This window comes from Pelodiscus sinensis, chromosome 10 (assembly GCF_049634645.1).
Source record: "Pelodiscus sinensis isolate JC-2024 chromosome 10, ASM4963464v1, whole genome shotgun sequence".
Taxonomy (NCBI): Eukaryota; Metazoa; Chordata; order Testudines; family Trionychidae; genus Pelodiscus; species Pelodiscus sinensis.
This window is the reverse complement of record NC_134720.1, coordinates 31,133,036-31,155,446: the sequence shown is the minus strand read 5'-3', so window position 1 is coordinate 31,155,446 and position 22,411 is coordinate 31,133,036. Positions and strand designations below refer to the sequence as shown.

Genomic DNA, 22,411 nt, shown 5'->3' with positions numbered 1-22,411 from the left:
CCCCCTTCCCCTGGTCTGCAGACCAGGGGGACGGGGAACAAAGCAGAGCAAAGCCACGGAGCCCGAGGGCAGCAGGACAGCCACGGCGCGTCTGGGCTGTCCCGCTGCCCCCGTGCTCCATGGCTTTGCTCCGGACACCTGTGGTACAGCAGCTGGGGCGCTGCCAGTTGGTCCTGTAGCACCGCTCTGGGCGCTACTGGACCAACCGGGCAGCACCCCAGCTGTTCTGCCCCAGGCGTCCTGATTCAGCCACTGCTGGTCAGATTCAGCAGCGGCTGAATCAGGACGCCTGGGGCAGAGCAGCTTGGGTGCTGCTGGGTTGGTCCAGTAGCGCCGAGGAGCGGCGGCGCTACTGGACCAACCCAGCAGCACCCCAGCTGCTCTGCCCCAGGCGTCCCCAAGTCAGCCGCTGCTGAAACTGACCAGTGGCTGACTACAGGAAGCCCCTGCCCCGGGCTTCCTGGAATCAGCCACTGATCAGTTTCAGCAGCAGCTGACTTGGGGATGCCTGGGGTTCTTAAGTTGAATCTGTATGTAAATCAGAACTGGCGTCCAGATTCAGCCGCTGTTGAAACTGATCAGTTTCAGCAGCGGCTGAATCTGGACGCCAGTTCCGACTTACATACAGATTCAACTTAAGAACAAACCTACAGTCCCTATCTTGTACGTAACCCGGGGACTGCGTGTACTAATATTTTAAATTGCCCTATACTATCATAATTTCAGTTATCACTATTAGAACTTGAAGATTCCTCCTCAATTAAGTGAATAGTATAAAAAGGATGGAATTCAATTATTTATTTCAGTACATAAAAATGCATCCTTCCAATGTGTTGGTACACATTCAGCACATGGGAACACTCTTAGAACAGCAATATTAAATAGAAATCACCCCCAAAACATGGATCCTTGCAAATCCCCTCCTTCCAAAACAAAACTCTAATCACCCCCACTAAAATACATATCCATCCAAATTTAAATCCTGGAAGAAGGAGTGAGCTTTGCTTTTGAGACTTTATAATGCAAACAAATATCAGAGTAAAGAATCCTTCATTCACATGACCCTCTGACACTCCAAGTGACATATGCCCCTCAATTGAGCACCCATATTCTCCACTAATTGATATATAAGTAGTATGTAGCCCACAAAGAAACGTTGCTACAATCGGGTCTCTAGGTGACCAAGACATGCATCACTGTGGACATGGATTACTAGAGGAAGAAAGGTTACTTCCTATTTAAGTGTGGTTATATATAAAAACCCACAACCTCTTAACACCTATTACCTAAAAATAGAGAAACAAGTGATCAGAGATTCGATTTTGTCATAGTAAAATTATGCATAATTTACAACACAGTTGTGATAAAAAATAGATAATTTTATGTTATGGTCATTTTAACCTTGGACACAGCTGCCACATCCTCTTAAAAATAGGATTTGATCAAAGACAGCAAACTATTAGTCAGTGTTTAAATTATGGTGGGACATAAGAGCCCTTGCCTGTGGCCTCCCTTCTATCTGTTCCCCCTACCACTTTAATTCTCCCCCCCAGCCCATAGACCCTTCTTCACTGTGCAGTCTCTTAAATGGAACAGGGATGGGGATACTCCACTCACACCCCAAGTCCCCTGTTATCTGCCTCCTTCCCCAGTTCTCAACTACCACCCCCACAAACCAGAGATGACCCATCTCGTCCTAACCCCTTGCTAGGAGCAGTTGCCCAGGTTCAACATTTCACTGATGGATTCCAGGCTCTACTCTGGAGAAGCCTCTTCATCTCCATAGGAAGCAAAAGGTGCTGCCTGGTGGCAAGGCCACTTAGTTGGTGGAAATTAGTGGAAATACCAGTGCCAGATCCCAACCAGACCATTCCTCCTTTTCGTGATGGGCTGGGGAGAGAGATTGGGCAACCAAGGGGAAGAGGGAGGCAACCTCAAGAACCAGGCAATCTGCAAGGAGGGAGGAAGGCAGAGAATGGCACGCAAGAGCCAAAGATCCAGCCCTGCCCTTTAAGAAAACTGCAGAAGGGAGCAGAGTATGGGCGGTGAGTTACAATGGAAGGAGGGGACAGAGAGAATGTTTGACACAGGGAAGGAGGGAAGAAGGGAGCTATGGGCATTGGGTAGATACAATAGGCTGGAGAGAGGTGGCTTAAAGGCAGAGGCAAAAAGTAGGCAGGACGTAAGGCCATGGTCACCAACCCTTCAAATCACAAGATGTTTGCCCCCCACCGATTTACTCCCGCCCTCAAGAAGCCCCACTACCTACCCCCAGTGACAATGGAGGTAACGCCAGCTTCCTGCGGGGTGGATGGAAGTCCAGCAGCTGCACACCACTTCCAGGGGTTCCAGAAGTGCACTGGCTGCTCCCCTCCCCTAGGTCTGTAGTGTGCCGGGGCTTTCCCTCCTCTGCAGGGAGGAGGAGGAGTTGTCCCCAGAAGAGTCCTGGCAGATGCGGGTGTGGGGGACTCCCTGCCCCCAGCAACACCTTGTCCCCTGATGCAGAACCCTGTCCCTTTTCCCCTGTCCCCCACTGGCACCCTGTCCCCTGCCCCCACTAGCACCCTTCCCCAGTACCATGTCCCATGCTCCCACCAGCACAGTTGGGTCCACATTAGTGAGGCTTGGGGGGTTTTTGCATCTCACTTGTGTGGCCCCAACTGACTTTTCTGTGGGTCAGTGACCCTGATTCAAAACAGGTTCCCTGCCCTTCTCATTAATAAAGACAATGCAGAAACTTTTTGTGTTTGACATAGTATTTTATTTAAAAATGAAGCCTGGCTAACAAGCCCCCAGCTGGCTGCAGCATCATAACACTCCTACACCGTCCATCCCCACCCCCCAGATCCTAGATCTGAACCTATCATACACTGGAACTCCCTGCCCTGTGCCCCTGACATACCCCAACCCAAATTCCTGCACCCTCACATCCACAAGCTTGTGGCTTATTTAGTACCTCAACCCTCCATCTGACCCCAACAGCCTGGAGCCCCCTCCCCGAGCCAGTGTCCCCTTCTCCACCTCCGCCTGCATCCAAATGTCCTCCCAGAGCTTACACCACTCACCCCTTCCCACCCCCAAGTCCCTCATTCCCACCCCAGAGCCTACATATCCTGTCAACCCAGTGAGAGTACAGCTAGACTGCAGAAGTTTTTCCAGAATTCCAGAGATATCCCGGAAAAACTCTTCCGCATCCAGGGACACATTTGTTCTTCTGCTTTTTTTAGTGGAAGAGCAAACATGCTCTTTCGGTAACCCCTGTATTCCTTGTTCCATGAGGAATAAGTGGGCTTCCAAAAGAAGGGGTTTTTCTAACATTTGATCCAGTCGAGACAGGCCAAATGTTGGAAAAACCTCTTCCTACAGAAAAAAAAAATAAAAAAGCAGCAGTGTAGAGTGTATAAGGGCTGGGGATAGCAAGTGATGGAGAGGAGAATAGAGAGGGCAGGGCTTCAAGGAAGGGGTGGGGATCTTGGGGGAAGGATGGAGCACTAGATCTTGGCTTGTTCTCATTTAAAAAGTGATCTTGGATGTAAAAAGGTTGGAGACCACTGGAGTAGGGATGACGGCAAGTAGAAGATACTGTGGCAATGCAGAAGGGGTGTTATGAGTGAGGGAGAAGATGGGGGCAGATTGTGGAAGTTAACTGGTAGTGAGAAGGAGGTAATTAATAGTAGGGGAGGATACATAGCAGAAGGCAGGGGATAATGGGTAGGGAAGAAAAAGATAACTGATCAAACCAAAGTAATCAGTTGCGCTCACCTAGACCTTACTTAAAAAAAAAAATCAAATAGTTAGGATGTGAAAGTTTAACTCTGTAAACAGTTAACCGATAAGCCTGGGTTTATCAGTTAACGTTCACGGCTACACACAGGCTCTTGCCCTGCTCCTGGAGAGTCACATGCTGCCCCACAGTGCTGCCTCTGATACAGAGGCAGCAGCGTGGGATGGAAGGCAGGAGCTGGTACCCACACAGAGCTGGCTTAAAGGAGTTAACTGCCACCCTATGTGTAACTGTTGAAATTTTAATAAATTACACACATTAACACATTACTATGTTAGAAACTAACAAAAATATATAGGATCACAAAGTTTTCATGGGTAAAACCCATGTTATCAGATGAGTTGGAGTGGCTCATGGTACAATATTTATTTTTGTTAGTCTCTAAGGTGTCACAGGCCTACTAGTTTTTAAAGTTACAGACTAACACCACTACCCCTCCAAGACTTACTGTCACTCATTAACAGTTTGTTAGTTTGCTTTGATCAGCTGCCACACATTAATCATTTGTTAGCTCATGTTGATGTAGTCCCATTACAAAGACGTTTATGTCAAGGCAAACTAAAACTTTTAATGCATACCAGCAGGGCCCATATAAATGGTTCTGTACAATGGAACCAAATTAAATGGCAAAATTCACAGGTTCTCTGACAACCTGTAACACTGACAGAATCACATCCCTCCAAATGAGGAAACAAATGGAACCAAAAGCTATGTAAAGAAGGACAGATTATTTCCAAAAAAAGAGCCAACAGCTCCTCTATTTCTTCCAATCATTTCTCCTAAGTCATCGATGTGAAGGGGTGCAGTCATAGAAGATGCCCCTGTGCTGATAAAGCCACTGACACTCAGGTACAGGCTCTGGCCTAGGAGCTGTGCTTTGAGGTAAGGCGGAGGAGGAGGGTTTTGTAGCTCAGGAGGGCCTCAGGGCTGGGGAGGGGCTCAAGATGAGGCAGGGCTTGGGTTGGGTAGGAAAGAATACCCTCGTGGCAGTTCTGTATTGAAGCCAGTGGAGAAGGGGCTCATCCCAACCATCTGTGGTAGCTTCAGGGTTTGGGAAAAGATCTGCCTGCTGCATCCCTGAATCCCTGAGCAGGACTTAAAGGGAAGTAGCGCTGCCATGCTACTGCTCCACTTAGGTGAAACTTAGCACATAACCACAATCTTTTCTGATTGAGTTACAGTCAGCTGATCTTTGTCCAACCCCCAAACCTAGCAAGACACTGTGTCAACAAATCAACTACAACAGCTGTATCCAATGGAATACAGACAGAGAGCTCCATGTGTTCTCTTCCTACTGGAGACATTACAACCTATATTACTTCAATCTCTCTCCCTCTGACTTCACATACTCTTAAAACAAGCAAGGAAAAGAAGAGTGTCTTGGTAATCTATAAAGTCTATGGCCTCATAAGCCAATACCAAATTCTGTGTTCTGAAAGAGAAGAACAGAAACATCTTGGAATTATTACATATATGTTTCCCAGGGTTCATAGATGTTTCACCTAAATTTAATGGTCAATAATATCAAATTCAGCTGAAAAAAATATTCAACAAGACAACCGATTTTCATCAATTACCAACAACAAATCCATTGGTGAATGAATCAGTACAGACTCACTATCATATTTCTATGTAGTTATAGAGCACTATTCAGGATAATCATTTATTACTACATAATTAAAAAATATAGCAAAGACAGATAAAGCTTTAAATCAGAGTTAGTCCTATTCAAAGAGCTGTTGCTTTTGAACATATTTAAATTCATTTCATCCTGGTACTTTGGAGAATGCTATGGTGAAAGTGTGTCTTGCATCACTTTATCAACTTCTATCCTCTGCTCTTTACTAACATACAAAATATCTCCTTTAATAAATTCTCCTCTAATTGTTTTCTGAATCTGAATGTCCCACCATGAAATGATCACCTTTCCCAAGCCCTTAATCTAAAAATTCCTCTACAACCTTTTAAATTGTATATGCCAGCAACCTGATCAGGAGGAGCCCATACTTCCCGTATAGGCTCCTCCTTTCCCAAAAGTTCCTCAGTTCTTAACATAAATCTTTCCTCCCAACCCTATTATCTAACCCACACAGAGACCCCGTTGTTCTGCTTAACAGGCCCTAAACATGAAACTGACAGCAATTCAGAACACACCACCAACCTGGACTGTAATTTTTCCACTTAGCCTAAATCAGGCCTTCACTACCTCTTCAAGCTTTCACACTCCTCTTCCTGAGTATTCCATGTAATATCATTTTAACTATGAGGTGCAAATGCCCTAAACCGAGCATGAGGCAAAAGTGATAGCTAGAGCCTCAAAGCAAACACTTTGTCTTTTCTGGATTCAATTTTAGTAAGCTGGTCTTCATCCAGACTCCAATCTCCCTCAAGCTCCGTTTTATCTGCGAGATATCCGTGTCTGCACTAGACGAAAGAGATTCGTAAAGCTGCACGTCACCAGCATATTTTTGGCAGCAAAGTCCATGTCATATTACTATGTCCCCTACGGGCTCTATGTAGATGCTAAGCAGGAGCAGAAAAAAGAACTAGGACTAAAGGATTCCACATGTGTAGGCTTATGACGAAAAGTGGGACTTGCTCATCATGATTTACAACAGATTAGAAAAGAATAAAATTAGATGTGTACTTCTGTTAACTCATGTCATAAAATGTTAAGAGGTTCAGCAGCTACTTCTGATCAGTAACGTCAAATGTGGCAGTACAAGCTGAGTATTCTTAGATTGGTCTCACCTTCATCAACTAAAATGGGGCTTCATCAGTGCAACTAGCACAGTCTTGGTTCCCTGGCCATCTGAGCCAGGGTAAGAAGCATCCAGGATTTCTGAAATAATTAGGTACTGCTTGGAGTAATTTGATAGGTTTTCAATCAATCAGAATCTAGCAGAGGTATTGGCATGAATTCTCTCTTGAGGACTACTAAACTATTGTATGTTTCTCCCACATCACAAAAGGGTAACAAATATAGTAGAAAAATACATTTTTAAATTAGTGTAAATATTAATTGTAAAACTCATATCAAACCTTGTCATTTAAAAAGTCAACTTTATTCAATCACACTCTTGGCTTGTTAGCTTCATTTTGTTTTAAGCCACAGCACAAAGGCACATAGTTGTGTATGACTGATTGAGTGAAATTACTTATGATGAAGCCAGTACATAAACTATTAGCCATGTCAAGAAAAAATCCAAATTCAGAGTTTAAATTTTTCATGGGGTCTGCTGAAAGATGCTTGTTTGTTTAAACAAAAAAATTACTTTTAAACTTACATTCACACCAGTAATATTTGTGACTATGTGGAAAAACAACAGATTCATGCTAGGAAAGCCCTAAATAGGTGTATGACAGATTTTGTATGAATTACCCAGAACACGCACAGTTGTCAAACATTCTTAGTTCTGCTGCATAAATAAAGGAGTCAAACCTAGACACAAAAGTAAGGCTTAGGAAAGCATTATAAATTCACCTTTTTTCATAAGAATGTGAACGGGACTGGTGCTCTCGAGACCGTGATCTTGACCTTGACTTCCTTCCTGATTTCTTACGGCTGTATGTTCTATCATCTGAAGAGCTACTTGAAGATGAACGTCTACGGTGTTTCTTTTTTCTTCTGCTTCTGTTTTCTTCTTCAGTGTCTGATGAACGATGTCCCATTTTTACAGTCTAGTTAAAAACAGAAAAAAGTTAAATACAGAACTGCGGTATGCATTTATTTTTATAATAGTTTGTACAACTTACTACGTGGTGGCAGTGGGCAGCAGGGGAAAGGAGAAAACCCACCCTCTTAAATTCCTAGTGCTTATCCATTTTGTACAACAGATAGCAGCAGCCTTATGTATATAAGTCAATACATTAAAACAAAACTTACTTTATCAGCATTTTAGAATTAAACATATGGAATTAAATGTACTACAGACTTCTAAGTATCTTTATACACCAATTAATCTTAAATCAAAAAGTTCTGGTAACTGATTTCTCCATTAGACTGATGCATTTTATCTTTAATATGTTTCTAATTATTTTCTGACTTACTCAAATGCTAATTGTTCAGTACCCACTGTAATAGGGTAAAAAGTGTTACATATCTAAAAATCAGAGAACCTGTTAGTCTCTAAGGCTACGTCTAGACTGCATCCCTCTGTCGACAGAGGGATGCAAATCAAGCACATTGAAATTGATAATGAAGCAGGGATTTAAATATCCTTCGCCTCATTAGCATAAACATGGCCACCACTTTTTTCCGAAACAGAGCTTTTTTGAAAAACGGCAGTCTAGATGCAGATCTGTCAAAAATAAACCCTTTTTTGACAGATTCTATATTCCTCAAAAAATGAGGTTTACAGGATCTGTTGAAAAAGGGTTTATTTTTGACAGATCCCCACCTACACTGCCATTTTTTTCGAAAAAGCTCTGTTTCAAAAAAAGTGGCAACCATGTTTATGCTAATGAGGCATGGGATATTTAAATCCCTGCTTCATTAGCAATTTTGATGTGCCTAATCTACATCTCTGTCAACAGAGAGGTGTAATCTAGACACATTCTAAGGTGCCACAGAACTCCTCATTCTTAGCTAAGACTACACTATTGTTTGTTTAATTTCCAATTCTGCAAAAAAGGATATAACAAAGCAATTTTATAGTCTAAATAATGCTAGCCTGTTAAATGAGCAGCATAAAATAATTACATTACTAAAATGTAAGTATATGTTGACTGTATATTCGAGTCACTAGTATTCCTGCAAGTATACACACGATAAAGTTTCTCTGAAAATTATAAGTTATATTATCAAAAGATGGAAGCACTTTAATAGTTAAGCTGATTGAGGTATTCACATCAAAACCAGACAACTTTAAATGGTTTTACTTCAAAACTAGAGTTATAAATATTAAACTTTAGGCATGTTTCTTGATCCCCAAAGTGTTTACTTTGGATAAAGTTTCACATTTATACATTTGTATAAGGCTATAAAAAACTGCCATTCATTTAACCTTTGGAGAGACAATCATCTTTTCTTAGTTTGGAACTCATAAAAAATCAGTTTTTATTGCTGTCACTTCATGATTAAAGAAATATTATGCCTATGGAATATTTCAGGCTGTAAAAATGGATAATGTTGTAAATCCTTTTTTATTCCAGTACCACTATTCCCACCCACCCAAGATATTGAGATTTCCCTCCTCAGACCAATGACACTTAACATGGGGCCTTCTTCTCAAGAATGAGGAATTATTTTGGGGTTCTCTGATTACATCTATATCAGGAAATTGGGACTCATAATTCTCCATTAATATCAATGATGGAAGCTAAAGAGTAGAAAGGGCTGAAGTATTTTTAATGACAGTATCATCTAACCTCGACCAATAGTGAAGAATTACAGATCCTAATTTTCCTTGTATTGCCCTTTCAATTCCACTAGTTTTCCTAGCACCCAGACTTTGTCAAACACACACACACACACACACACACACACACACACACACACACACACCCACCCCCCTACCTTTCATGATCTAAAGGGCAGAACTCCATTTGCAGTTAAGGAACAGACAAATTGAACCAAAGGTAACATCTCAATTATGATAATTTAAAGCACTGCTTCACAAACCTGAGTTTTGGCTCCCTGGAAGTGTCACGTATTTAGGAACAAAATTTTTGGTTTGGGGGTTTCCCCAACCCTGACTGTTAAATTACTTTTAAAAATCACCTGTATCTTATCTATGGCTTTGCATAGTTATGTTGCTTTTTCACAGACAAGAAATGTCTCTGTACTCTCCCCTCCTGCTGGGGGTCTTCAACCAAGAAACTTCTCACTGGGGGAATCATTTCTCAGGCAGTACTGAAGGAGCAGAGGGCAAGAGAGGTTCTCTTTGCCAGTGGCAAGCAGCACCAGCACTAGAGATAAGGGAAGGGGGTTTATGCAAACACAGATGTATGTCAGCATTATAACGGAATAATTATCAAGTTCTAAACAACATGTAGCAAACATTCAGCTGAAAACCATAGATTTATATAATCATACAAATGTAAGGCTGGAAGGAACGCCAAAAGGTAATTTAGGACAACCCTCTCCAATGATCCAGGACCAAGTATACCTGAGACAGTTGTTTGTCTAACTTGTCCTTAAAAATCCCCAAGGGGATTCCACAACCATCCTTGGAAACAAGTTTTGGAGTTTAACTACCCTAGTTTTTAACTAATAACTAACCTACATTTTCCTTGCTAAAGATTAAGCCACTTATTTCTTGTAGTACTTTCAGTGGACATAGAAAACAATTAGTTACTGTCCTCTTTATAACAACATATTTTAAGGCTTATCAGGTTCCTATCTTCTTTTCCCAAGACTAAGCATACCCAGTTCATTTAGTCTTTCCACACAAGTCAGACTTTCTAACAATTATCAGTTGTGTTGCTCTCCACTGGACCCTCTCCTTTTGGTCTCTATGGGTATGTCTACACTACAAAGTTAATTTGAACTAACAGACGTTAGTTCGAATTAACTTTGATAGGCGCTACACAGGCAAACCGTTAGTTCGAACTTAATTCGAAATAGCGGAGCGCTTAATTCGAACTAGGTAAACCTCATTCTACGAGGACTAACGCCTAGTTCGAATGAAGGGCTGTGTAGCCACTTAATTCAAACTAGTGGGAGGCTAACCCTTCCCAGCTTTCCCTGGTGGCCACTCTGGGCACCACCAGGGAAACTCTTCTGCCCCCCCCCCCCCCCCCTCGGCCCCGGAGCCCTTAAAGGGACACGGTCTGGCTACGGTGCCCGTGCCAGGTGCAAGCCTGCCAGCACCCAGCAAGCAGACCCAGCACCTGGAACAGCATGAACCAGCCACCCGCTGCCACCCAGCCCTCCACCTCTTCCCGGGACCAGGCTGGCGGCTCCCAGGAGCCTGCCCAGGTCCGCAAGAGGAGGGCGCCCACCTGGTCTAGTGCGGAAATTGTGGACCTCATCCACGACCTCCGCACTAGGCACAGGAAAGTGGCCGTCTAGGGCAGGATAGCTGCCAGCCTGGCTACCCAGGAGCAGGTTTGCATGACAATCAGGGTGGTCCAGTGAAACCTCCGACCCTGAGCTTAGAACATAGGAATGGCCATACTGGGTCAGACCAAAGGTCCATCTAGCCAAGTAGCCTGTCTGCCGACAGCGGTCAACACTAGGGACCGAAGACAATGATCAAGCCATTTGTCTCGTGCCATCCATCTCCAGCCTTCCACAAACAGAGGCCAGGGACACCATTTCTACCCCCTGGCTAATAGCACTCCATGGACCCAACCTCCATGAATTTATCTAACTTCTCTTTAAACTCTGTTATAGTTCTAGCCTTCACAGCCTTCTGCAGCAAGGAGTTCCACAGGTTGACTATTTGCTTTGTGAAGAACAACTTTCTGTTATTAGTTTGAAGCCTGCTACCCATTCATTTCATTTGGTGTCGTCTAGTCATTCTATTATGGGAACTAATGGAGAACTTTTCTTTATGCACCCTCTCCACACCACTCATGCTTTTATAGACCTCTATCATATCCCCCCTCAGTCTCCTCTTTTCTAAGCTGAAAAGTCCCAGTCTCTTTAGCCTCTCTTCATATGGGATCTGTTCCAAACCCATGATCATTTTAGTTGCCCTCCCCTCTCCCACCTCCTTTTCCCAGTCTCCCCAAGTTTTGTTCAATAAAGAGAGTTTCTATTTTTGACCACACTTGTACTTTATTTTGTACATCAGGAAGGGGGGCTAGGGACGGGTAAGTGGAAGGAGGTGAGGGAGGAATGGGGTACAAGCCCCTGATGAGGACTGGGGTGGCTCTGCGGGCTCCTCAGGGTAGAAACACTCCTGCAGCCCCCCGATTGACCCCCCCGGATGGCAGCCTGTGGCAAGTGCAGCCGGGCTGATGGCCGAGTGCTGTGATGTGCCAAGTGTGGGCACTCAGGGCACTCCAAGCCAGGACTGCTTTGCAAGCGGGGAACCCCTGAGAACTGTCTGTCCGGGGTGGGGGTCGGGTCCCTTTAAGCACAGCCCTCGGCTAGCCTGAGACAGCAGCTCCACGCTCTAAGTCCTAATCTGATGCTCTGCCAGCACTGCTTCCGGCCAGCCTTAACCTCGGTTCAGGGTCCACTCAATGTGGACATGCTAGTTCGAATTAGCAAAATGCTAATTCGAACTAGTTTTTAGGTCTAGATGCACTAGTTCGAATTAGCTTGGTTCAAATTAACTAATTTGAATTAAGTTAGTTCGAATTAGTGCTGTAGTGTAGACATACCCTATCTTTCCTAAAAAATGCAGTGTGCAAAAAAACATACTGTTCCCCACTTGAGGTTTCACCAGTACCAAACAGAGTGGGAAAATACATCTCGGATTTTAATACAATACTCCTGTTAATGCACCACAGAATATTATCTTTTCATATTCAATTTTAATCCCACCCAAAAATGATCCTTTTCTACAATGCTACTGCCTAGCTAGTCACTTCTCATTTTGTAGCTGTGCACTTGATCTTTTTCCTTCCTAAGTGAAGAAGCTTGGATTTGTCTTTCTTGAATTACATCTTGCTGATGTCAGACCAATTCCCCAGTTTGTCATGGTCACTATGAATTCTAATCCTGACCTCCCAAGTGCTAGGAACACCTCCCAAAGTGATGTCATCCACAATGTTATAAACATGCTCTCCATTTTATTATCAGGTCACTAATGAAAATATTGACTCATGACACCTCCTTTCAGGATCTCATTACATACATGTACCCTCCCCCACCACATCTGACAGTGAACCATTGATAATTACTCTGAAATAATCTTTCAGTTGGTTTTGAACCACTTTATAGTTACTTCATCAAGGCCATGTTCCCTAGTTTGCTTATGAAAATGTGGGACTGTGTCAAAAGCCTTACTAAAAATAAAGAGCACATCTACCGCTTCCAATAGACCAGTCACTCTGTCAAAGAAGGAAATTAGATTGGTTTGACAGGATTTATTCTTGACAAATCCAAAGGCCACTACTTTAAAATAATCTTCAACTACTAAAGCTAAACAGAAAAGTAGACAATGCAATGCTAGTTAAAATTTATTAGTATTTTTATGTCTTAATATTACTTCCAAAAACCTACAGCCACTGGTGTCATATGTTTACATTTTAATAAATAAAATTATGAGAACAAGGAAACTACAGAAATGTTTAGAAATAAACCTGCAGAATTTGTAAATAGGACTTGTAATATTTTCCTTTGGGAGCAAGAGTAATTAAAGCTTTAAAAAAATGCCTAACAAAGCAACTATTCCTTAAAGAGACTTTGAAAGCATCTTATTTGCTGGTCATGCAAGTTATAAAATACAGACAAGCACAAACTATTGGCAAGACCCTTCAACTTCCACCAGTAATAGACAGAAATAGAATTATGATCGAGAAACATACAGCAATGGCAATGAAAGCCATTCCTGTATCAAATGTCACCATCCATTGATCTACTGAAGATTCTGCAGAAAATGTCCAGGTGACAAAACAAGTTAAGAATAAATATTTGGCATAGCAGCTGCATGAAGCCATAGACATAACTAACATGGCTCAGATTCTGTGTCACGTGAGATTGGTCAAAATATGTACAAAAGTTGAAGAACTTATATTGCAAAGAAATCCCAAGCTTTTGAGAAAATAATCAAGATCCTTGGTAACTTCAAAGTGGATGAAGATCTTAACCAAGCTACGTGAATGGGACTATGCACAGATGGGGCAGTCAGTAGACATGAGCACAAAGAACAGTGGAGTGACGCATCAGCAGAGCTTAATTTCTACAAGGGCTTGCCAGGGCTTAGCTCCAGTACCTCAAGACTTAACAGTTCATAGCCCATCATCTCTGGGCTTAATGCATCAGTTACATATCATTCAGCTACCAGAAGAAGGTTCAAAGCTCCAGCACTGCTTACTTTTGCCTGGTACCTCTTTTATTACAAATTAAGTATTGAGCATAAGTAAATAGAGTGGCCTTACACTGAATGATTCCTGGAAAAGCTGCTGCCTAAAGAACTTTAGCTACTCAACGTTGTTATTAAAATAGTTCATTTCATAAAATCCCAAACAGTGAATACACTAGGAATGTAAGCGAGTACTCAAGTAGTCGACTACCCAATAAGCCTAAGCTCATCAGGTAGTCAACTACTCACTTCCCGCTCCCATCCCCCGCTGCCTTAAAGCTGATTCCCTCCTGCACCATCTCCATGGTGCCTCCTGCCCCTCCCGTCTGTGCTGCTGCAAGGCAGCGGGGGTGGGGAGAGGGGCGGGTAGAAGAGGTTATCGTGAAACAGCCTCTGCTCATGACAAGTCCAGGCTGCTCTGGCAGCAGCTCCTATCTGCAGGACCCAGCACAAGCCAGGAATGCTTCAGTCCCAGCTCGTTCAAGGTCCCCCTAAGCCTCTGCTTCTTAAATGTAGTAAGAAATGCAGGCAGCTCTTACTACATTTAAAAGGCACAGGCTCAGTTGGGATAGCAAGCGCCCCGCCCCGCCCCACCCTTATCGACTAATCAAGTTCAATTTCTATCAACTATTTAATTACCTGGTTAATCAAAATTTAACATCCCTAATTGTTAGATGGCAATTTTTTCAAGTAAAAAGTGCTTCGAGTGAATTATTAAAGCAATTTATTTCATACTGAAATTGACTTTTTGAATAAATTCAAAATAAGTACTGATGCAATAAATTCAAAATAAGTACTGATGCAACTTTTATCTAATTTAAATAAACAATACTTAACTCTGTAGATTAAAAGTTAATGACAGCAAGATTAAGGAAATACAGAACAGGGAAACAATGAATATAAAAGACATTTCAAATAGTGAATATCCCATTAGATATGTATATAATTCTGACTCATAGCATTACACTTCATCGTGCACATTATCCACTGATTTTTTAAATACACTTTTTTATTACAATCCTAAAATTGCATCTAGAATTATATCAAGCTAATGAAGCCAACTACATAAATGACTGACAACAGTATAAATTTGTAAAAACAATTATGCACAGTTTCCCACTAAAACATTTTTGGAGGAAAAATAAATGTTTCTGAGTGAGCTAAAAATCTAACCAAGGTATACGTCTTGATGGCTTTAAAAATGCTTTACAATGGGTGGCACCATAAATTATTTATAGCACATTACTATTATAATTCAAACTCCGCTCTGGAGGCATAATTAATAATTTCTTCATAGGCTTTTCTATAATGCTTATGATTATAATATCTGAATGTTTCACAAACATCTCCTCAAGATGACAGAGTATTATCCCCCACAGAGACTGAGGTCAAAAGTATCCATTAATTTTGGGTGCCCAATTCGAGACACCAAAGGACTTCCCCTCCCCCCCCAAAGTACTGAGCATAACGGAGCACATCTATGTTCAAAGCACAGCCCCTTTTCACATCAAGTGCAACTATGAGTGCTAAATACTTGTAAAAATCCAACTCCAAAGTCTTAAGGAAGGCATCCAGAATATGAAGAGCACAATTAGTGACCACGTGGGAAAAGCGATTTAATCGCCATCCTTACGCATCACATAAGAATTATGACACAGGAAGGGGCAAATCAAATCTCCAGAGCAGATTTCAACTGGCTCTACTGCATTTCTCTCTCTTCCTGCAGTCCCCTGCATTATTCACCTCACATCTTCCAAAGCTCCTGCATTGAAGCTGTGGACACAGGTGTGTACCTGGCATAATTAATGAACTCCCCCAATACCTGTTTTTTCTGCAACATGAGGGAGACCCTGACATACATTCAAATAGAGCGCATAAAGCTACAGCTCATCTTCCAACTATTCCAAAATCTCTTAATGAAGCTCTGGCTGCTCTTTCCCCTGCACCATCTAATCCTGGCACATCTCATCTGTGGCCCCACTTAGTCACAAGGCTTCCTTGTCAACCTCCTTCTGCCTCTGGCGAACATGACCATCCATCATTCCAAGAGGAAGGAGCTATGAGGGGTGTCCTCTACAACTGTTGGGCCTATGTCCAGTCCCTTATCTGTTCACACTTCCAGACAGAATTCCTCAGGACAGTATCCACTGACTCTGTAGACACATCAAACAAAATTTGACACCATAACCAGATAGCTCAACAGCACGCATGAAGCTTTTGAGTAAATCCAGTGCACAGACCTCTGCCACTTGAATGATGGGTAACTGTTAATAGCAGTAGATTGTCACCCTCTATATGGAGTAGCAATAAAGTGGACGAGACATACACTCTGCCAATGGATTTCACAGATATTTTCTCACAGCAGGAGGATCAGACTGAAGAAGCTGGTTCTATTCCAGTCTCTGGGGAGGAATGTGTTCTAACTGCCCCTAAGCCTGATCCCTTCTGCCCTGTGTTTTTCCCCATCCTGCCTCAGCTCCTCCTTGCAGACCCATTCTATTCTCCTGCCCAGTATGCACTCCTCAAAATGCCCATCCTATTCCCAATCTCACTACTTCAGAATCCTCATTCAAGTCCCAACCTCTCCCAGCAGTTTCAATCCCGTAGTCCAGAACAACCACTCTCAGAAGCCGTGTCCCAGATCAACTGCTGGATTTCTGTATGGAAAACCCAAGGGTAACAGCAGAATAAATTCTGCTTCAAATACTGAATTCCTGACAAATCACTCCTCTTGCTGATAATAAGCATTCACAGATGGACTCAAAGAATGTCAACATGCCACCTGTTGGAGCAGTGCTAATACAAGAGAAGGTAGTCACAAAGAGAGAGCGAGGCCCATGTGAAACAGCTTCAATGTCTGCAGATCTGAGTGTGTCTGTGACTGGGTGCAGTTACAGAAGACCACTTGTGGCTGCTTCCTGGTTTGCTGACAAAGCCACTGACACCTGCCTTCTTGCTCTTTGGGGCTTTTCAGTACCCTGTCCTTCTGGGACAGATCTCCTGGTCTCCTGGAGTGAAAGGCACAGAGTTGAGATCACCACCACTCCTCCCATCCCAAAGAGCAATGAAGACACCGAATCACTTCAGCTCTGAGGAGAATGCAGTTCTGGGCACAGCATTCAGGAAACCAACCCCCAAACGGGATGAAAATCCAAAATAAATCCGTCTTCCACTGTGTGAGAAGCCCATTCAGGTAAGCCTGCTTTAACAGAAAGGAGGATGTACACACTGATTGCTCCCCCAGGTTACAATTATTTACACTGAGCTTGATAGTAAATAGAAGTAATTTTGTTAATTTTGTTAAGTACAAACAGTAGGATTTAAGTGGTTGCAAGTGAAAAAACAGAGCTAAATAAATTACAAATTTAAAATAAAATGCATACTAAAGCTTATTTCAAACTTACCCTAAAACTGTTTTTATTTTTGCTAACCCTCCAAGCCAGGGAAGATCTTTTTCTCCTTGGGGTCCCTGACTATTTCCTTGCGTGTGTCATGCAAGCCAAACAGACTGATAGCGTTCCAGTTTAAATAGACTTCCTTTTGTGGAGAATACTTGGATATACACCACTCTTCCATGGTGTAAGTTGGTTTGGTCACATGTTTTCCAGGACCAACCACTGCTCAAACTTAAGAGACAAAACTGGGCTACTTATAGGCAAGTAAGTTGGTCACCCAGTGATCAAGGATGTCAGAACACTGGAGGCAACCTTAATGGCTTTCATTTGCACATTTAAAAACAAACAATTTCATACCCCGTATTTGTAACTTTGTATAATTTTGTATGTATACACAAAAATAAGATATACAGATCCAACAGACTGAGATATTAAAACTGATGGACAAAATACCTTATGTAACCTAACACCTCTTCAAGTTAGTAATCTCAGCAAAGATGCTTGGAATGTGGCTTTGCGTAATATTAACACTAACTTCCACTAGCCATATATCACATCACTGTCATATGGATAAATAAAGATATTCACTGTATAATTTTGCCAATCTGGTATTTTCCACAAGCACTAAGTTTTCAATTGTTAAGAAATAATTTCTTAGTAGACATCGGAAGGAAACAATTTCCATTAACAATACTGACTGACAGCCCTGGAGGCTGGGGGCTTCTCCAGCCAGGCTGTGCTCCCTGCCCACAGGATCCCACTTCATCGGTTAATGGGTTAAACATAACATTTAACCAGCAAACTGATAAAATGAGATCTTACATAACTAGTCTATACTAGACCTGATAATTCACACACACACACACGACTGATAACTACCCCAGATTGCAAAGACAAGCATTGTACTGCTTATATTAGCTGGTTTGTCATTTTCTGGGCTCCACTGATAAAAAAGATCCAGGCAGCCCCTGGCTCTCAACACTCAGTTCAGCTGTCCTGGCTACGGATGTTAAATATTGAGTAATTAACTTCAAAGGCAACAGTGCCCCATGTAGCCCGGGATCAGCTGGGGACTCTCCCTCTGACTCCGGGCTCCGTGTGGTACTGCCGCTTTGAAACACTGCAGGGATCCTGACACCGGACTCCCTGCGGCATTTCAAAACAGCAGCACTTCATGGAGCCCAAGGTCAGTGGGGGAGTCCATGCAGCACTGCCACTTTGAAACAGTATGGGGAGCCTGATGCCAGCCTTCCCACGGCATTTCAAAACAGTAGCACTGCACGGAGCCCAGGGTTAGCAGGGGTAGTCCCAAGCTGATCCCAGACTCCACACAAGGCCGCCGCTTTGAAACGCTGCATGCAGCCTGGGGCTTTACTTTGAGTAAAAAATTTAAAAACTAGGAATAAAATGTTTTCTATTACAGACTAACATGGCTACCTCTCTGAAACTTAATTACTTGAGGAGAGTACAAATACTGAAAGAATGTACTTGACTAGTGTAACAAAATATTTCTACTTAGTTGCTTTCCACCTCTGGCATTAGGGATGTTAAAATGAGGGATTTTTTTAAAAAACATATAATCGCTGAATTTTTCAGTGGTTTCACATTAATATGCAGCAGGGAAGCAGCTCCACAGGAGCCTGATATGTGCAGGGAGCAGCCTTTAAACTGGCTCCTGTGAAGCTGCTTGCCACTCCCTTCATTCATGCTGCTGCCACTGGTGCAGAGGCACCAGTTCCAACCAAGCACTGGCTCCTGCCTGCCCCTCCTCCCCACTCTAACACACAGGCAGCAGTGTGGGAAGGGGAGCAGATGGCTCCCTGGGAGCCAATGCTCATGGGAAGTTGTCTTAAAATCCCAGGTTCATCATTTAACTGTGTAGCCCTACTTCACACATGTTCTTCAGAGACCAACAACCTCCACTATGCCCTCTTAACCATCCTGTTAGCCTCAAAGCATAGCTCACAAGGATGATCTATAACCTTTTCATACAGGATTATGAAAGCTAGGTCCAGTTTAAAAAGTCTTGCTTCCCTTTTGTGAGCCCCTGGGCCATAACAAGGGTGAGGCAAGCAGGGTGCTCAACCCCTGGTGCATCAGAATCTGAGCTGCAAAGATGCAATAAGTAAAAATAAGGTGCTGCTAGAGCATGACACGTGCTAACATAAGGGGGGGGGCACAGAATTAATATTTTGCCCCAGGTGCAAAAATACTTAGTTACGGAGCCTCTGGCTCACTCAACCCCATCAAGAGGCCCTGAAAATTGGTGGGGCACTTTACAGTTGGATGTAACCGGGGTAGGCCCCATTTCCCTACACAATGCCTCGCACTCGCTGGGGTGCGGGTAGGGGCGGACGAGGCGCGGCAGGCCCTGCTTCCACTCGCAGGCCCGGCTGCTGGAACTGGAGGCGAAGGGGGCTGCACCGCACGCGGGGGTTGCACTGGCCTAGAAGGGCGCGCGCGCGGACCCGCTCTCTCCGCGGCCCTGCGCTGACAGGACAAGTGACAAGAGCTGGCGCCGCTCCCCTGGGGGGAGGGGCTGGGAAACGGGGGCCTCCCTGAGGGCGGGTGGCTACTGCCGTGGCCTCGCTCCCTCCTTGCGAGGGGCCGGCCCCGCTCCCGCAGCCGACAGGGCCCAGGCCGCGGAGCGGGCAGAGCCCGGCGCTTCCCCGGAGTCACCTCGGAAGCGCCAGCCCCCGCCGGCCCACAGAGCGGCGGCCCCGGCCCAGGCTCGTTACCTGACTCCCGCCTCCGGCCCGGCGCGCGAGAGCCCGGAAAAGGCTGCCGGGTTTGAGCTCAGCGCCTTCCTGGTGCCGCCGCCAGGCACGGCCAAGCCATCCCGGAGCTCATCCATTCAGCCAGGCAGGCGGCAGGGCTAGGGAAGGCGGAAGACATCGATTAGCGCTTCTGCACTCCTCTCCAGTGAGGATAAGCAACGATCATCCTAATAAAAATGATACCAACAAATTAATTAATTAGAGTGCACTGAGCCTGTGTGGGCTTTTTTAAATGCAGCTAAGCGGGGTAAAATTAATGTCCTTTCTTTAGCCAAAAATGCTGGAATAAATAAATCACAGGGCTCTGTCTCTATAGGTGCACTATGATTAAAATCTCATGATTTATTTGCAAATTCCTTTAAAATGCGGCGTTTCTCCTTCCCCAGAAGTGGTGATGGTCTTCTGAGGTTGGGTGCAAATTAGTTTTTCATTTAAGAGACTGTTTTGACTCGTGCTGTTTGAGGAAGGAGAAGAAGAAGGGGGCTGTTGGGAGGAGGGGGAGAAAATAAAATTTATAGTTTTTCATTTAAGCCAAAAGTAATTAAAGAAGCTCAGTATTTCCTGGAATTCATACTACCCTGACATATTTTTTCCATGGCAGAGAGGTCCATTTCCCTTCTTTGCCAGAAAGGCTAAGCACTTGAAGTGCTGGAGTAAAGTATCTACTATGCGCTTTGGGTCGCTTTCTGGGTGGTGGTGAAGTGGGAGAAAGAGCTGAGTCTTAAAACTGTTTGCTATACACGATCTTCAGTTATTCGCAGACAGCTGAGATTAAATAAAACAGTTCAGTTAACGGGTCCTGTTAAAAAGATGCCGAAGTCTCCAATGTATTAGGGAAAGGTGTTTCAAAAGATTCCCTACTTAACTTGTTTCAAAATCTTGAGTCGATTGGGGAGGAGGGTTGGTCATATTACAAAATATACGATGCTTCATTTTGCATTGTTTTCTTCTCCCCTCCCGCGCCAGAAAGAGTACAGAACACAATGAGTACACATATTTGGGAAGAATAAGGGCGGTAGTCGCTTTCTATGCTCTTAGATTTTTTAATCATTTAAATATTTGCATAACAGTTTGATATTTGCTTAGCTTTTTTGTAATAATAAGCACCAACTCAAAATCCCTGGCTCAAACATGTACCGTCTTAAATGAACCCTTCAAACATACATTCATATACAGACAACTTTGATTTGTCCACATTATTTCCAAAAACACAAGTTGTATCTTGCGTTCCGAATAGTTTGATTACATTTGTTTCGCTTTTAAGTTTGGGGAGTGTTTGGTATCTGAAATATTCTTAGTTCTACTTCAAATGTATATGTATGATTTAGAATTAGTGTTGCCACGGCGGGAAGTGCAATAAACTATGAAACAAAAAGAAATTTGTTCACACGTATTAACAGCTAAAGTTCGGTATTTAAAACGTATTCTCTTTTCGGCTCACTTTGTCACTTTAACAGTAACATCTTGTCATATTTCTGTGGTTCAGAATAATTGTGACTTCATTTAATTGGGCCAGTGATAACAATCTTCCCAAACAATCTCAAAAATCGATATAACATACGGATGTTTCCGTTGCTTCCTTCAAAGTCCAGTACTTTGTAATATCAAATCCGTCAGTCTAAACAGACTGAACTAAAAGTACTTTGTGTTTCCTTAAGCAAAATGATGTCTTGATTAGTTTTGTCTTCTAAATGAAAAAACTTTGGAAATTATTTCCTATGGTAACTAATACACACATAACTGTATCTGAGACATGCTAATTACATTCTAAATACTGTACCTATTATAGTAAATAAACACTCTTTTATGTAAAGTCGTCTTTGAAGAGGTCAAATGAAAAATCAATACATAAGCAAGAGTTAAACAATTTTGAATAATTTATTAGCACTCTATCAAAGGTGTAAAATAGCTGCATCCTAAATAGCCTGTCAATGAAAATGTTATTTTAATAGGATTTAAACAACAATAGAAAATCAGTATTAGCAATAAATACGGTTTAATCTGATGCCTCTATTTGTCATATGAAAATGTTAATGTCAGGATTGCATTTGTCATTCTTAACTGCATTTTTTTTATTTTGTGTGTTTCTATTACTAAGGAAGAACTTTTCAAGCTTTGCTGTCATGTAAGGTGTTAATGTTTACAGAGCCTATAGTCAAGTATCCTATAACTTGCACAACTCCATTTGCTTAACGCAAATAACAATTACATCTTAATACTAAATATATTTCCTCACGTATGAAAAACAGTCTTACAATGAACTGATATTAGCAATATATAGTATACGGGAGAGTTTTCTCAAAATATGTGTGTGTTTTCAGTGTTAACAACTAAGATAAAAACCTGTAAAAGTAAACTGTGTGTTTGGGATTCTCTTCTCTTAGTCCTGTGGGATAAATAAAACATATTCGAACTGCAAACAAATTTAGAAAAAATGCATCAGATTCTTAACACAAAAAGTAACTATGTTCCTCTGGGGAGATGTGTTGACGCAAATGTAATAATCTGATTCAAAGAAAGCATGGGGAAAGA

At 42.8% G+C, this 22,411-nt stretch overlaps 1 protein-coding gene across 1 annotated transcript in view; it reads right to left on the bottom strand.

Moving 5' to 3' along the window:
• The window catches only part of RSRC1 (arginine and serine rich coiled-coil 1), a 367,002-nt gene that overhangs the window by 343,611 nt on the left and 980 nt on the right, over positions 1-22,411 (bottom strand). Inside the window, exons 2-3 of the mRNA XM_075937794.1 lie at positions 19,841-20,046; positions 7,269-7,465 (exon numbers count right to left, since the gene is read on the bottom strand). Of these exons, the coding sequence (XP_075793909.1) occupies positions 7,269-7,456 (188 nt within the window). The 5' untranslated portion in view covers positions 7,457-7,465; positions 19,841-20,046. The remainder of the gene's footprint in view (positions 1-7,268; positions 7,466-19,840; positions 20,047-22,411) is intronic.